Genomic DNA, 18,124 nt, shown 5'->3' on the forward strand with positions numbered 1-18,124 from the left:
AATCAGCCATGGTCTTCTTTTTAAGATGTAACATAATCTGACTTAGATACTGAGATAAAAGTACGAACATCTGTAAGAATAACTGGCCTTGTATAGAGAAACGAACGCAGGGTTCTTATGGTACGAACTAAACATGAGTAAAGGAACCATTTATAATTGTCATCAATATTTTTGGCTGTAAAGGCGACAGATGCTTGATTAAAACCTGGTTGGAATCTTATTTTATGCCAACAGTTTTGCAGTAGTAATAATTCTAGTTTAAGAATGAAAGGTTTCGTGAGGTAGGTCAGAATTTTCTATAATTAATCACTCTGTGTATAAGGCTACTAGCAACACAGACCAGGTACTCCTGTCCTGTCATGTCAAATTAAATTCATTCCATTGAGACTCCACGTGCCTCTCTCTTGCAAATTCTGATGCTCAGATCATCAGTCAAGCCGAGTCTGTGCCTGTCGCCTCGAGTTACAGCACTTCGTAAAATCATTTAACATTGTAACTCAGCTTAATAAAGTTACTTAATGCTGTAACTGTTAAGACGTCGCCTCCTATCGCTGTCAAGGTCTGACATTTAGTGCGGAGGCTGTGAAATTGTTCTTTGCGAGAGATTTTGATACTCGCCAATCTGTAAATGCTGTTGCTGTCAAGAATCCACTCGTGGAATTTCTACGAAGTATTTAAGGGTTACAGCTGAAATGAATAAAGGACTTTGACATCTTCCCTACCACACATTTAGACTAATTAATTAATTAAACGACTCAGTGAAACTGTGTCCCGGAGAATCTGAAAATCTTTCTCGTAGTCTAGACATTCCCCTCATTTTACGAAATTTCGCTGATGTCACGATTTTCTGTTTGCAAAGCCTGAAAATAATAGACCATTCGATAAACATAGTCAAAGATAAGAGGACAATATTAAAATGGATCTTAAGGAAAGAAGATGTGACTATATAGAGTGGATTTATCTAGCTTGGAATAGAAATCGATGGTGGACTTGTGAATAAATTAATTAATATTCGTGTTCCATGACAGAGGGAGAATTTTTATGTCAGCTAAGCTACTGTCAGCTTCTCAAGAGGGGCTCTGTTGTGTAGAGTTAGTTTTGTCCGAAATGATGTTTCGGTGTACTGGCAGTAATTTGCTGGCATGTGAAAGGATTAAAGATAAAAGTCACTGTTGAGATCGAGTGGTCTTCAGATGAGATTTAATGACCTGGTTTTTTCACAATTTTGAACGAACATAAAAGTGAGGTTATAACGTAAACACAAAAGTTTGGAACATAATACACATTACGTTTAGGAATAGTTAGTCAGGCGAAAGAGCTGTCTTTTTTTGTTAAGTTTCAAGAATTGCTCATGTATAGGTGTACCACTCTGAAGTGCATTCATATTTGAGTATTAGAGGTCATAGGAGACGTAACTTAATACTCAAACTCTAAGTAATTAAAGGTTTAATATGTGTTTCTTGCCAGTTCTATTTAGTGTTGTCATTTGTGTGATATTGATGGTTGTGTTTTTAAATTTGTCAGATATATTAATTTTACGTATTTGTTACATGAATTTACCGTTAAATAGATGTTTGTAGATCGTTGTCTGTTAGTGTCGATTAAAGTTAGTGGTCTGCAAAGAATATTGTGACATTTGAGATTCTAATGGTAGCTGTCTTCTGAGATGTTGCTTCTGTAATCTGGTAGAAGTTTTTCCAAAGTTTCATACCACACTGATGATGGAGGCAGAAAGCACCGCTGAAACGTCGGCGAACTTCTGCTAGATTACACGGCGCAACTACCCAGAAAACAGAAATCTTTAAGGAACATCGTATTTGAAGTCAGACAGAGAACCTACTTCTAACTGCAGTCTTATCCTGTGTAATTGTGATTGGTAATTTTGAATTTGTTTCAGGTTTGCGAATTCGCGTCGCTAATCTGGTGATTAAACTGCTCACATGTCTCCTCTACGTCATTCGAGTTATTACAGAACTTGATCCAACCTTTGCCACCTGGTGAGTAGCCTCATACAAGCATTTTTCTAATCCAGACACTTGTCAGGAGACAAACATGGCGTGCTGAAGATAATATTATTTCAAATCTAAAACTTCTTGACGATGGTGAAGAGTCAATTGAATAAAAATTTTCATGGATATTATCCATCGTCTAGTAAATATAAAACGTAAAACGACGTTTCGGAGATAGGGATTAGCTCTATCTAGTGGGCCCAACTGAGTAGGAACCTGAAGACGGAGATAGAGTCCCATCTCCGAAACGTCGTTTTACGTTTTATATTTACTAGACGATGGATAATATCCAAGAAAATTTTTATTCAATAATATTATTTGATGCACTGAACTTTATGGAGCTGCAAATGTGCAGTTGTCTGTCTACTGAAGCATTGCGTTACTCGAAAGAGTGACCCGTAGAAATAGCTACAAATGGAGGTTGCATCCCGGGACATTAATTAAAATATTACATTTTTGATAAATTTTATGTTTTCACTGCGGTAAAATGATGGCACTATTACAAGACGCCGAAACACAGAATAGTATAATAATTTCTTATCTTATTTAATTTTATGACCACGTCAAATAATAAATATTAAGATAATAAAAAGAATAGCTCGAGGTGGGATATAAGAAATGCACACACAATTTTACTTGGAAAACCTGAAAGGACGATACTACTTTGGAAATCAGGTGAATCAGAGACTGTTTTCCTATTTCATATGTCAGAATTAAAACAGTTACGTTTAGTCATTCGTTAAATTAATTACAAGTAATATGAAGTGAAACAAAAGTCGATCGATTTCTGGACATCGGCCTAAAAGTCTGGGTCGGCTTTGCACCTACACTCTTTATCGGCCATGGCCGACACAAAGGGCTGTCTGCTAGTCGATAGGGAAAAAAGAATGAATGATCGATATAAAACTTCGAGAGTACATTCTGGACAAAATGTTGCGAGTGTCGCCTTCTGGTGACTGTGGCCTCCAACACGATCAACTTCGGATCGCCAGTTCCGAAAATTCCTTTAGGCCTCGTTTGTAATTATCATTAATTTAATAAGTTGTCCAATTTCGTCTTAAGAATGCCTCCGCTGACCTCCGTCGAAATCGTGGCCCGTCCTCTTATAAAAGGGGCCTAGCGTCGCTCACAGAGGAAATGTTGACATTCTTTGTTGCAGCTATGGATGTCAGCCGGGGAATAAGTCTGTTTACCTCGTGGCCAATAACTTGACTGGAGAAGAATTTCAGGAACACCCGATCATAAACTGGGATGCCATTATCTGGGTGAGCCGCTCCCTGCCCCTGTGGGTGATACAGGTCTTCCTCGCCTTCATCAGCCTCACGGAAGCTTTGCTGCTCGCTTACCTCGGCTACAAGGTTGGTGTCTCTGTGCATGAACATTGTATCTCTTACCCACTAAGGAAGAAAGCAGTCTGAAGAAAGTTTTAGTCCTGTGGAAGGTACTTCGTGGACCAGAGTCGTAATTGTGAAGCTGATAGGCAGGTAAGTCAGTGCAGCAGCGAAGTTTGTCCTGAACAAGATGAAAGATACATTTAATACTTTCGTCTTTCGAAGTCGTCAGTTCTTTCAGGTTTCCGACTGGTTTTTTTGGTGATGAACGATACGTTTACCCGCAAATCATGTTTATTAATTTGCATACTTTAGTTCGTTATTTTAACATATTTAATATTGTCAAATTAATGTAATAAGTGGAAGTTTGTGTCTTGTGAAGATTTAATAACTAGCCTTTTGTATATGCTGTGAACTCGTTCATAACTTATACAGTTTTAAATTTTAGATTTTTTTAGAAATAATTATGGGTTTATGATATGGAGCTTACACAGCGACTGAGTATAATTAATTATTCTCGGAAAACACCGACGTTTCGAGAACCATCTTCATACTCGTCCTCAGAGTACTGAAGTACTCGCAGGACGAGTACACTGCTGGTAGCCCGAGAAGAATTTATTAAACCTTAGGTTTGTTCACTGACATAATGCATTCATTTCGTCTTAACGCAAAATATATATAAAATGGATTTTAAATTTTGGTACAATTTTTTTAATTATTAGACGATACCGTAGTATTTGATGTCCAATAAAGCAAAGCCAAATCTGATGCGCTGTTGTAGGATCGAAAATGTTTCCTTGGTTTTAATATCATCTGCTTCCTGTTTCGACATTTCCGCTTCCATTATTCACAAATTACTTCAGTGAGTCACATCGTTATCTGTAAATATTACATTTCATATTCCAGATAAGCCCACCGACTGTCTATGTAAATTATGTATTTGTTTCTAAGGGTGGGCTAGAGAGGATGTATGAAGGCGGACATATCTCTTACTACTTTCGTATTACTCGACTCTGAACACCAATCTGACACCTAAGTCAGGTGAATTGAAATACGTAGCTCACATCGGCTGGATCTGAAAACGTACATTTTGAAAACACCGCGGTTTCTTATGTATTTAAATGTAAAGGTTAGGTTGTCCGTAATTAAACACCAAGGCATGAAGACGCAGAAGAACAGATGTACAGGAACTCAAAATATTTTTAGACAAATTATTACTGAACAAAAGTAAAACAGTGTTACGTTTCAGTTAATTAATGGAACGAACAGCGAAGTATGTTACGGTCAATCTTTCTGTCAGTTTCAGTGACCACAGAACCGAAGTTCCTCGGTCGAAAATTATTATATCGTAGCTATCAGTGACAATCATTAAAAGTTGTCATCTCACTGGCAATCAGTTTGCTATTTCAAGCTTAAGTTTCTTACAGTAGTATATAAAATTCAACAGCTTCATTTTGACTTGGACAGAACAAAAATTTGAAGTTGAATACGTTCCTGCAATAGAATGCTGATTGATTCTTCTTGTATATCGTAACTTTACGTTACAATTAAGACTGTCACTGCTCTTAAAACGTTTGATCCAATTACTAATTGACACATAGGTTGTAGATATTAATTGATGCTCGGTTTTTACTGTCTACGCTGTCTAGAAATAGCGAGTTAACGAGTTGATGGCAGTTATTTCAAGTTAGTGCTGGAATTTTCATCTTCAAATTCTCAGAGTCCTATATTAATGCCTCGAGCATGAATGGGGCATTTCAGACTTTCAGTGGGCATTCATGTAGTTGATGCCTGGTTTTCGAATCTCCCACTTGTGTGATTTTTACTCTCACGCAAAGCTCTCGCTGATTCTAAAACGTGATCTTCCTGACACAAAAATCGAAATTCACAGACAAACTTTTAAGGGACGTTTAAGAGCTCTAAAGATTTATAACCCAATAACATTGTAGGGTGCGCACTGGTAGGACGAGCCTTAGGGAATCATACCTTTGGCGCTGATGAACTAAAACTTGTTCATCCTTTAAGGAAAGAAAGATCTTGTTTAAAATAAAATATCGCACATAAAAAGAGAATAAAATTTGCTACGCGAGAGTTTATACTTTGCATTAAAGTTTTTACTTTCTACGTGATTAAGTTTCTGTCAGCTTTCGTAATCACTAAACAGCTGTTCGGTTAATGTTTTACTGCTGCGTAAGACAATCTAACTGACGCTTTTGCGTAAGTAAACCTTCTTTATTCTGTTATAATCTGTAACCTCGCAACAAATTTATTTGTATGGACTTCATGCAAAAACTATTTAGTCTGAATATCTGAAAGGAAGAAACATTTTGGAGATCAGGAATTCTTGTGAGGATAATATTAAAATTGATATTGAGGAAATATGAACTGAGGACGTGGATTGGATTCATTGAGCTTAGGTTAAGGTCAAATGCCTAGCTGTTGTGACTAAGACAATAAACTTTCAAGTTCCCTAAAAAGCAAAGAATATTTTACTTTTCCTAGAAATATCTCAAAAATGGTAAACTGTGTTTAAAATAATTTTACATAACGACTGTTTTTTTTTACATCCTGTGTTTATAATGGCTTTTTATGCGATAATCTTTAATGAAATATAGAATAACGCATACATTTTAGTAACTACCCTTATCAACTAAAACGACGATCACCTGATGAATTTTAATGCAGTTGTACGACAGCAAATTCTATCCTATTCCTGCGAGTTAATTTCGTAGACGAAACATGCGAACGTGTGGATAAGCCACAACTCTCGTTTTAATTTCATGAGTACAAAGAAACAAAATGCTTTAATTAGATATTTTAATCTTGTGTTTTCAAGTCGCACTAACACACTAGGTCCCCCATTTCTACAAACATAACAATGCCGCGTGTCGAGAGAAGTCTTATTTGTGACGAAATATCAAGTTCACTAAGTCTGAGACTGAACTGATGATTTTTGAAACAAATATTTATGAAGCAGAGTAGACTCCAGCGTCGCTAACACTTCATTTGTATTGAAACAAGATTCCATTGCCATAATTGTAGCCCTGAATACTTAACACATTATTTAGTCGATATTCCGCCTCGAGGGTTAAACATGTTAGTGTTTACGTAATAATCTTTGTTTATTCACATCTGATAGAATTCATAGTTGCTCACACAGTACGAGGTGCGATCGAAAGGTTTCCAGACTGCGCGTATAAAAACCCGTACACTTATCTCAGGTAATAAATTCATCCATCACCTTCGAAGTAGTTCCCCTGGGAGTGAACACAACGATCCCAGCGCCGCTGCCAAGCCTGCAAGCATCCCTGGAAATCTTTCTTTGTCAGCCTGTCAAGCACCATCTGCGATTCTGCCTGAATCTCTTGCCAAAGACTCGCCAAAACGGCTACGGAAACCTATGAAATGCTAAAGCAAGCATTTGGAGAGTCCGCAATGGGTCGTGCACAAACTTTTGTGTGGCATTCACGTTTTAAAAATGGCCGAACCTCTGTCGATGATGACGAGCGTTCTGGACGACCATCTTCGAGCACAACGCCCGAAAATGTTACGAAGATCGACGTCGTACCATCAACGACTTGTGCGACATTGTTGGGATAGGCTATGGGACCTGTCAGCTGATTCTAAAGGAAGAACTCCACATGCGACGCCAAGGCTCCTGTCTGAGGACCAGAAGCAGAATCGACTTGACTTCTCGTTTGTCAGGAGCTCAAAGATCTTGCAAGAACCGACCCCAACTTCCTTTCTAAGCTCCGTGTGACTTCTTCCTCTTCCCAAAGATGAAAATTCAGCTAAAGGGAAGGAGATTTGAGACGATAGAAGAGATTCAGGCAGAATTGCAGATGGTGCTTGACAGGCTGACAAAGAAAGATTTCCAGGGATGCTTCCAGGCTTGGCAGCGGCGCTGGGATCGTTGTATTCACTCTCAGGGGAACTACTTCGAGGGTGATGGATGAATTTAATACCTGAGATAAGAGTACGGGTTTTTATACGCGCAGTCTTGAAACCTTCCGATCGCACCTCGTATGATGCAACCATTTGACATGTTACCCCTCCCTCGGATTAATAAAAAATATATCGTCTCTCCAAGAGTTTTCTACAGCGACGGATTCTCTAAAAAAAAACCCTCCATTTCCCACGTATCCATGGTTTTGTCAACTGCGATAATAGTCACTAATGTAGACTCTGTGATTGTCGTAATATTAACAGCGAATTTCGATAAAACAATTTTTATTCTCTTAGCAAAATTATTTGAGATTATCATAATTAATTATTGGAGTAAAATTCAATTAGTACCTCGAAACTTGATCACTGACCATCAAATTTAATTGCAAATTTAAAATTCAATTACTGTGTGAAGTACGAAGCCAAATTTGTTCAAAGACCAAGTATGATACAGTACAAAATGTAACTGGCGATTGTGAGGTTAATTGTTAGGTAAACGTTTTGTCACTGGCGGTGACTGTCTATAGGTAGCAAAATTCATAAAGTCTAGTTAAATTTCAATTTAAAGCTATAATTACTAATACATAAATTAGTTACTGGTGCTGTCATATAACGCGTCCTGACGATCGCGTAAAATTATGTTCCTCGTTCATAGTTTCCGTTACAGACGCCGTTAAATTGCTTTTGAACATTTAAATTACGTTTAAGTGAGATGTTTCACGGTGTAGTGTGGAATTGACCGACGTTTCAGAGGAGCTTACTACCTACATCATTCGGATGATGAGATTTAACCTACGAATAAGTAGTACCAAATGTTTTAGTGATAAAATATAAAATCTTTTAACTTAAAAATCCGTACTCCTCCCCCAATATTGTCAGGGTGATTAAGTCGAGAAGAGTGAGATGGGCGGGACATGTAGCGCGCATGGATGGGACAAGAGGTGTGCACCGGGTACTGGTTGGGAAGCCAGAGGGGAAGAGACCTCTGGGGAGACCTAGACGTAGATGGGAGGATAATCTCAGGCGGGATCTATGGGAGATAGGAGTTGAAGGAGACTGGATTTTGTTGGCCCAGGACAGGGCTTTGGTTAATTCGGTGATGAACCTTCGGGTTCGGTAAGCCATCTGGTTGGTTGGGTCCACTATTTGGGAAGCCTGAGGGGAAGTGACCTCTGGGGAGACCTAGACGTAGATGGGAGGATAATCTCAGGCGGGATCTATGGGAGATAGGAGTTGAAGGAGACTGGATTTTGTTGGCCCAGGACAGGGCTTTGGTTAATTCGGTGATGAACCTTCGGGTTCGGTAAGCCATCTGGTTGGTTGGGTCCACTATTTGGGAAGCCTGAGGGGAAGAGACCTCTGGGGAGACCTAGACGTAGATGGGAGGATAATCTCAGGCGGGATCTATGGGAGACAGGAGTTGAAGGAGACTGGATTTTGTTGGCCCAGGACAGGGCTTTGGTTAATTCGGTGATGAACCTTCGGGTTCCGTAAGCCATTTAGTTGGTTGGGTCCACTATTTTGGAAGCCTGAGGGGAAGAGACCTCTGGGGAGACCTAGACGTAGATGGGAGGATAATCTCAGGCGGGATCTATGGGAGACAGGAGTTGAAGGAGACTGGATTTTGTTGGCCCAGGACAGGGCTTTGGTTAATTCGGTGATGAACCTTCGGGTTCCGTAAGCCATTTAGTTGGTTGGGTCCACTATTTGGGAAGCCTGAGGGGAAGAGACCTCTGGGGAGACCTAGACGTAGATGGGAGGATAATCTCAGGCGGGATCTATGGGAGACAGGAGTTGAAGGAGACTGGATTTTGTTGGCCCAGGACAGGGCTTTGGTTAATTCGGTGATGAACCTTCGGGTTCCGTAAGCCATTTAGTTGGTTGGGTCCACTATTTTGGAAGCCTGAGGGGAAGAGACCTCTGGGGAGACCTAGACGTAGATGGGAGGATAATCTCAGGCGGGATCTATGGGAGACAGGAGTTGAAGGAGACTGGATTTTGTTGGCCCAGGACAGGGCTTTGGTTAATTCGGTGATGAACCTTCGGGTTCCGTAAGCCATTTAGTTGGTTGGGTCCACTATTTGGGAAGCCTGAGGGGAAGAGACCTCTGGGGAGACCTAGACGTAGATGGGAGGATAATCTCAGGCGGGATCTATGGGAGACAGGAGTTGAAGGAGACTGGATTTTGTTGGCCCAGGACAGGGCTTTGGTTAATTCGGTGATGAACCTTTGGGTTCCGTAAGCCATTTAGTTGGTTGGGTCCACTATTTGGGAAGCCTGAGGGGAAGAGACCTCTGGGGAGACCTAGACGTAGATGGGAGGATAATCTCAGGCGGGATCTATGGGAGACAGGAGTTGAAGGAGACTGGATTTTGTTGGCCCAGGACAGGGCTTTGGTTAATTCGGTGATGAACCTTCGGGTTCCGTAAGCCATTTAGTTGGTTGGGTCCACTATTTGGGAAGCCTGAGGGAAAGAGACCTCTGGGGAGACCTAGACGTAGATGGGAGGATAATCTCAGGCGGGATCTATGGGAGACAGGAGTTGAAGGAGACTGGATTTTGTTGGCCCAGGACAGGGCTTTGGTTAATTCGGTGATGAACCTTCGCGTTCTGTAAGCAATCTACTTAGTTATATACAATCTTTAATTTTAGTGTAACAAAGTTTAGTCGTAGATGGGAGGATAATATTAATATAAATCTTAAAGAAATAGGATCTTATAGTGGGGACTGGATTTATTTGGCTTTGTATATGGGCTTTGCGGACAAACCTGTACCATAAAAGGCGTGGAATTTCTTGATTAGCCAAGCAACTGTCTGTATTCTCTACCCCATTGAGTTACTTAGTCTTAGTACATTAGATTCCGGTTAACTGGGCCATCGGTTAATCGGAACAGCCTCTTAATTGGTCCAAAGTCTTCTAGTCCCGATGTGTCCCAATTAACCGGAATCCACTTTATACAAAAGACTTCAGCAAAATTAATTCCTTTTAATTCACTTTATTGGTTCGAAATATCTCAGGTTAGCGTTTCTACAACATCCACACGTAACCGGACAGTTACATTAACAAACATCGTCCCAGTTAGGCGTCTAGGTCGTGTGTTACGGTTGGTATACCGTCTGTCCAGACAGGGTTTTTCCTGGTTTTTCTCAGTACCTCTATCATAATGCCGGTATAGAGCATTGAAATAGGCCGTGATTGCATCCTGCCGAATCCTTTCAAGTTCACAGACTGCGATGTCATCACGTGCTAAATAACCGGTGAAATTGGTACGGAATCTTTGAATAACCATTTATCCACCCAGGTACATTCCAGACGCGTCGTCTCGTACTGGAGTGCGTTCTAAGTGCTTTCTGCCTGACTAATTCCAGAGCTCCGAAGCAAAGTTGGTGTTCCTTCGTAGACTGCACTTTGCCGTTATTAGGTGTCATTTTAGCAACTCAGTGCACCACAGTGTGATAGTAAAGTTGGTTCCGTGGATGCCAACTACCGTAAGATTTGTGACATCTGAATCAGTTATTCTCCAGAAATATTATTGTATATTTATTGATACTATTTGTTTAAATTTTGTCAGTCTAATCACAATAAAATACCTATTAAATATTAAAATATTACCATAATTATCATTTAAATATTTAAAATATATTAAATGATGTTCTCTATCGAAATGTTCGATTTCCATTACATCATCACTTTTTACACGACATGTTTCAGTTCTAAAAGAACCATCTTCAGGTGTATAAAATTATATAAACTTAAATATAATTTCTTAAATGCAACTTTTAGTCAGATGTTTTTCAGATTTCAAATGATATTTTCTTCCAGATTTTAATGTATTTTTTAATATCGTATTCGAAGTTGTTCTGTATGTACGTCGTGCTTAACATGATTTTGTGTGGGTGAACGTATACAGAACAACTTCGAATACGATATTAAAAATTACATTAAAATCTGGAAGAAAATATCATTTGAAATCTGAAAAACATCTGACTAAAAGTTGCATTTAAGAAATTATATTTAAGTTTATATAATTTTATACACCTGAAGATGGTTCTTTTAGAACTGAAACATGTCGTGTAAAAAGTGATGATGTAATGGAAATCGAACATTTCGATAGAGAACATCATTTAATATATTTTAAATATTTAAATGTTAATTATGGTAATATTTTAATATTTAATAGGAATTTATTGTGATTAGACTGACAAGTTTTAAGCAAATATATATTTATCACAATATGACGCAACTTTATCATCTCAATTATTGATACTGTTAATATTATTGACTGGCGTTCTTTTCATACGTTAACGGAAACACCAATTAGGAGCCTCTAGACTTAAATAAAATGTTTCCACGATGAGATACGTCTATTTAATATTTTATGAAATTTCTCTGATGTATTTGTGATTTTTAGCGAGTGTCATTCGTCGTTTTAAGTGTGTGGTAAGGCCCCATTCAGAAGCAGGATTCTCCGTTGAATTTCCTTTTCAGATATGAATTTTTCATTCTGGAGTAGATATCTGGCCATATCGGCTAATGACCACATAACACGATACAATAAAATAATTCATTCACTCTAAATTCGGCGCTTTGATTATCCGAATATCTTCGAAAACTGCGCGTTTCGACATTTTTCTCTTACATTCTTTTGTTGAATATATAATATAAAATTAATGTACCTCACGTTCTTGTGGTTGAACCTCGATTCAATCTTGGAAATGTTCCGTCTGATAGAGGCGTACATTTTTCCCTCAGTTACTCCAACATAATTAACTCCTCAAGAGTCTTTCTTGGATACCTTTTAGGACGCGTAGCTATTAAGGCTTTGACCGGGATGTTCTTTTGTTAAATCTTATGTGGTACCGCCTGATTCGACTTCTAATGGTTAAGTGAAGTGTTTTCTTCGCGGTACGGTCTGGATTCGTAAATATTATGAAGACGAGCTTCGGCTTCAAAGGGTTAACCAGCTGATTTTCGTAATGGTGAGGTGAAGTGTTTTCTTCGCGGTACGGTCTGGATTCGTAAATATTATGAAGACGAGCTTCGGCTTCAAAGGGTTAACCAGCTGATTTTCGTAATGGTGAGGTGTAGTGTTTTCTTCGCGGTACGGACTAAATTCGTAAATAATATTCAGACGATCTTCGGCTTCAAAGGGTTAAAGTAGTTACCCGCCTTTTATACAACGAGGTCATCACCATGTTTAAAAGAGCCCACCATCTGCCCCTCTTCTGAGCCAGATAAACCCAATCACCAACCACATTTATCGAAAATGAATTTAATAGGTAAAATTGTGTGAGATATTCTCATTAACCCCGTGCGTGCTAAAAGTCCTGCCTATTTATTTATTCTCTAGTTGTTTATAATGATAATAGTTTACGAGGAGTAAAATTATGGAGCCTATTATGTAATTTTCTCCATTTTCCTGTTACTTTGTCCCTCTTAAGGTCTAGACTTATTCTCTGTTGTTCCATTAACGCGTGAGATCAAGTTTCACGCCCAAGACATAAAATGATAGATAACGTTGTGTCTTTGATCTTCGCGATATCAGATAGCAGACGGGAACATAAATTATACTGAACTGAAAAAGGTAGCAAGGATTTTTCAAATGTGACCTAACCCTTGTTACTTCATTAGTTGAACTTAGATTTAGTACCACCGATTTTGTCCTGTAGTTTGGATTACAAGAACGCTGGCCTTGTAATCCAGGGGTCTCGGGTTCGATTCCCGGCGGTGCCCGAATTTATAACTTGTGTTGGGCAAGGCCGTGGTCTAGGCAACACGGAGTTTTCCTCCGTGGCATCCCAACAATTACTCAATTCACACACAGAAGAAGGCAATGGCAAACCACTTCTGGATCATCTGCCAAGAACGTATATGAACAGGTCCCAGTCCGAGAAAAGGATGGAAGGATCCTGTTCATATGGACCTGTCGTCAGACAGAACACTAAATAATAATAAGATGAGGTGGTCTAGTGGTTAGAACGCTGGCCTTGTAATCCTGGGGTCTCGGGTTCGATTCATGGCGGTGCCCGAATTTATAACTTGTGTTGGGCAAGGCCGTGGTCTAGGCAACACGGAGTTTTCCTCCGTGGCATCCCAACAATTACTCAATTCACACACAGAAGAAGGCAATGGCAAACCACTTCTGGATCATCTGCCAAGAACGTATATGAACAGGTCCCAGTCCGAGAAAAGGATGGAAGGATCCTGTTCATATGGACCTGTCGTCAGACAGAACACTAAATAATAATAAGATGAGGTGGTCTAGTGGTTAGAACGCTGGCCTTGTAATCCTGGGGTCTCGGGTTCGATTCATGGCGGTGCCCGAATTTATAACTTGTGTTGGGCAAGGCCGTGGTCTAGGCAACACGGAGTTTTCCTCCGTGGCATCCCAACAATTACTCAATTCACACACAGAAGAAGGCAATGGCAAACCACTTCTGGATCATCTGCCAAGAACGTATATGAACAGGTCCCAGTCCGAGAAAAGGATGGAAGATCCTGTCCATATGGACCTGTCGTCAGACAGAACACTAAATAATAATAAGATGAGGTGGTCTAGTGGTTAGAACGCTGGCCTTGTAATCCTGGGGTCTCGGGTTCGATTCATGGCGGTGCCCGAATTTATAACTTGTGTTGGGCAAGGCCGTGGTCTAGGCAACACGGAGTTTTCCTCCGTGGCATCCCAACAATTACTCCATTCACACACAGAAGAAGGCAATGGCAAACCACTTCTGGATCATCTGCCAAGAACGTATATGAACAGGTCCCAGTCCGAGAAAAGGATGGAAGGATCCTGTTCATATGGACCTGTCGTCAGACAGAACACTAAATAATAATAAGATGAGGTGGTCTAGTGGTTAGAACGCTGGCCTTGTAATCCTCGGGTCTCGGGTTCGATTCATGGCGGTGCCCGAATTTATAACTTGTGCTGGGCAAGGTCGTGGTCTAGGCAACACGGAGTTTTCCTCCGTGGTATCCCAACAATTACTCAATTCACACACAGAAGAAGGCAATGGCAAACCACTTCTGGATCATCTGCCAAGAACGTATATGAACAGGTCCCAGTCCGAGAAAAGGATGGAAGGATCCTGTTCATATGGACCTGTCGTCAGACAGAACACTAAATAATAATAAGATGAGGTGGTCTAGTGGTTAGAACGCTGGCCTTGTAATCCTGGGGTCTCGGGTTCGATTCATGGCGGTGCCCGAATTTATAACTTGTGTTGGGCAAGGCCGTGGTCTAGGCAACACGGAGTTTTCCTCCGTGGCATCCCAACAATTACTCAATTCACACACAGAAGAAGGCAATGGCAAACCACTTCTGGATCATCTGCCAAGAACGTATATGAACAGGTCCCAGTCCGAGAAGAGAAAAGGATGGAAGGATCCTGTTCATATGGACCTGTCGTCAGACAGAACACTAAATAATAATAAGATGAGGTGGTCTAGTGGTTAGAACGCTGGCCTTGTAATCCTGGGGTCTCGGGTTCGATTCATGGCGGTGCCCGAATTTATAACTTGTGTTGGGCAAGGCCGTGGTCTAGGCAACACGGAGTTTTCCTCCGTGGCATCCCAACAATTACTCCATTCACACACAGAAGAAGGCAATGGCAAACCACTTCTGGATCATCTGCCAAGAACGTATATGAACAGGTCCCAGTCCGAGAAAAGGATGGAAGGATCCTGTTCATATGGACCTGTCTTCAGACAGAACACTACAAATAAAAAAATAAAAGTTTGATGACTGACAACGAGACTTGGTTTCCGCTGTGTTTACTTCTAGAACAACGCCCTAGAATCTAATACAACGTCTGGTTTCTAGATGTTTGTCTGGGGAAGAATTTTAATGGAATTTGTTGACACATTCAACTTTTTCCCTAAGATCAAATACCAACAACGGATATTTCACGCGAAAATCTGCATATGCTTTTTGAGCGCGTCATTGGGTGGGGAATCCGTCAGGGGAGTTCCTGCGAGCGAAATTCTCCCGCCATTCACATTGGTCAAACATTAAATGCTGATGAACGCTCCAGAACTGTTGGGCTATGCTTACAGTTGCTAACATGCATTCATGTTTGAAGCTTCTTTTCGTACGCATGACCTGTTCGTCTTTTGTTTCAGGGTAATGTCTGGCAGCAGTTACTGTCCTTCTATTTCCTGCTCGAGCTGATAAACACAATCCCCTTCTTGTTGACGGTAAGTTGAAGTACTGTATTAAGGTTGCCATGTTACGTTTTGGAGAATAAATTGTCAGATTCAGTGTTACATATTTTATTTTCTAAATACGTATTACTGATTTTGGAATGTTGATTATATACACCATGTTTCCCAATCGATATATCGGAGGTGATTCGAGAGGTAATTTCGAATTAAAATATTAATATTTCCAACCATTCCGGAGCTACGGACGTTTTAAGATGTTCCTTATGTGCCTAGGTGTACCGACAGATGGTAGCACTGGTGAGTTTCTGTTGAAGGTGTTATCCGTATTAACATTTTTAATATAATTTGCCTTCCGAATCATTCCTCAGTGTATGGCAGGCCTGTTTTGAATCATCCTGTGTATTAATATAGACGTTTAAATCAATCGACTGTAATACTAGTTTATAAAAATCATGTCATGTCATCCGTAACGTTAATATTCAACGTCGGTTGAATCTGGTGATGGAACGTGTGTTATTTTACGTAGCTTTCCTTAACCTAACCTCGTCCAGCTGAGGCAGTGGCGTCACTAACCTAACCTAACTTAATTTAACCTAGACACTTTCACTCTTAAGTGGTAGAAATGTTTTACTTGCGTGCTTCCGACGTGACTGTTGTCCCCCATAAAAAGATTTATGCACAGCAGCAACTTTGATGCGCTCTTGTCAGTCTGTTGTTCACTACTGCCAACAGCGCCACGAAGCTAACGGTGGTCATTTTGAGCACCTGCACTAGATTCCCCCAACTCACTAAGTGCCAATGCTTACGTTCCGTGACTTTCTGCGCATTGTTCTGTTCCTTTGTTTCAGTTACTTTGGCCTCCGCTGAGAAATCTATTTATTCCTGTCTTCTTGAACTGCTGGCTCGCAAAACATTCTCTTCAAAATATGTTTGTAAGTATAGAAGACTTTATTCTGTGTGAGATTTCAGGTTCTTCCGGGCTGTAACGCTGTTAATAAACATGTACCAGACTACGCGGCGATACAACCCAGAAGACAGCCATCTTGTCGCTGTGTATAATAATTATTATCTCGTTTTGGAAAACGTGTGAGTTTAATTAATTGTATCAATTAACTACAAGGGCCAGTCACATGAAAAAGGGATTGGCCTGACCTCGCCTTATTTAAATCTGCACATCAGAGGCAGCAGTGGGGCCCTAACACATCGCACAAACGCGAATGCATAGAGACTGGAACATTCGAGGATCTGCGGGCGGTTTTCTGAGAGTTTAAGCCACGAAATTACGCACAATCGCATTTTAACTTCGATTTTACGCGATTACTCACTTCTGTTGAGGTGGGACTTCACATCTTGTGAAAGTAGGAGAAACAGAGGAGTGGAGGATGGAAGAAGACTCTGCTTTGTTTTTATTTTCCTATTTCCTTGTTCCTTTCTTAAAAGCAAAAATAAAATAAGTCTTTACTCTTAGACGTTGGGACCTGCACTGGTTCTATCCTGGTCTTTTGCAGGACACTCAACTACTTCAGTTACGACACTGAAAAGAATGTCTCATTAACTAAAAGTTCTGAAACAGTTGTACACATTCGAAATGACCTTGAAAAAATACGCTTAGAAACTTTTTCTGTTGTAAATCAGTTTTTTCTAAATATCTACAGGTTTTGTCGTAATATATTAATTAAAATTACACTTTATATAATCTTATCAATCATTAATTTATAAAAAGTCGCGAAAACATCAGTTTTAATTACAAAACTGATGTGGAGGGAACAGTTTATTTAAATTTTACTAATAAGATCCTGAATTTGGTGTCAAGCAGTTGTTGTTGTGGATTAAACTTAAGTTTCTAAACTCTTATTAACATAACAGAGCTTTAAAATATAATTTAATTTGTTTGTATGCTATATTGTACTATAAGACACAAATATTTAAATAATTTATAAAATTTTATAAATAATAACGTTCGATTTAGTGGTAGATTATCTGTCCTCGAGTTTACTTCCCTTTGTGCATTGATTTAAAGATTTCGTACGAAGGTTCTAAGCGTCAAAGTTACTGTCCAGATGTGAACAGCTGTAAAATTTTGATTAATTTTTTCAAGACTACGCAACGTGAAAGAGTACACTAATTTTCATCCATTTTTATTTGTTGTATATAGAGAGAAATGTAATATTTTTTTTCATTTACTTCAAGCATTTAGAGAAAAAATGGAAACATAGCAATATAAAAATAGTCTGTGAGATTTCGATGTAATGAATCGACGTTTATGAAACACAATTTTGATATAAAGTAGATATGACGTATACTTCTTCCGGCCAAACACGACATCCTCCATCGATCGTGTCGAGTGCGCATTTGTGCCAGCTGTTTTAGAACATTATTGAATTATTGATACAAGAGCAGTAACTAATACAATTTCCTTTCAACTAATGGAGTTTTCTTCGTATCCCTCTTTGTAGAACGACCTACACCGAGCTATGCAGAAATCGCAGTCAGCTCTGTCACACCAACTAATGATTTTGTCGGCTACTTTGCTGTGTCTCGTCTTTACAAGGTAAGTGCGAGGACCCTCATAGGATAAAATGTGTTCTACGTGTCCTTAGACGAATTATGATTTGGCCACACGTAGAACAAGCCAAATTAAAATCGTGACTAAAATTTATTTTATGAAGGAGAGA

General features: G+C 39.6%; 1 protein-coding gene across 1 annotated transcript in view; it reads left to right on the forward strand.

The window, feature by feature from the left end:
* Window positions 1-18,124, forward strand: part of SLO2 (slowpoke 2) — a 284,378-nt gene that overhangs the window by 234,699 nt on the left and 31,555 nt on the right. The window contains exons 3-7 of the mRNA XM_087347471.1: window positions 1,898-1,997; window positions 3,169-3,367; window positions 15,408-15,482; window positions 16,298-16,381; window positions 17,906-18,000. Of these exons, the coding sequence (XP_087203597.1) occupies window positions 1,898-1,997; window positions 3,169-3,367; window positions 15,408-15,482; window positions 16,298-16,381; window positions 17,906-18,000 (553 nt within the window). The remainder of the gene's footprint in view (window positions 1-1,897; window positions 1,998-3,168; window positions 3,368-15,407; window positions 15,483-16,297; window positions 16,382-17,905; window positions 18,001-18,124) is intronic.

The sequence above is a fragment of the Zootermopsis nevadensis genome, unplaced genomic scaffold (genome assembly GCF_977971745.1).
Source record: "Zootermopsis nevadensis isolate Lab colony 2312 unplaced genomic scaffold, Znev_1.0 Znev_ptg000011l, whole genome shotgun sequence".
Taxonomy (NCBI): domain Eukaryota; kingdom Metazoa; phylum Arthropoda; class Insecta; order Blattodea; family Termopsidae; genus Zootermopsis; species Zootermopsis nevadensis.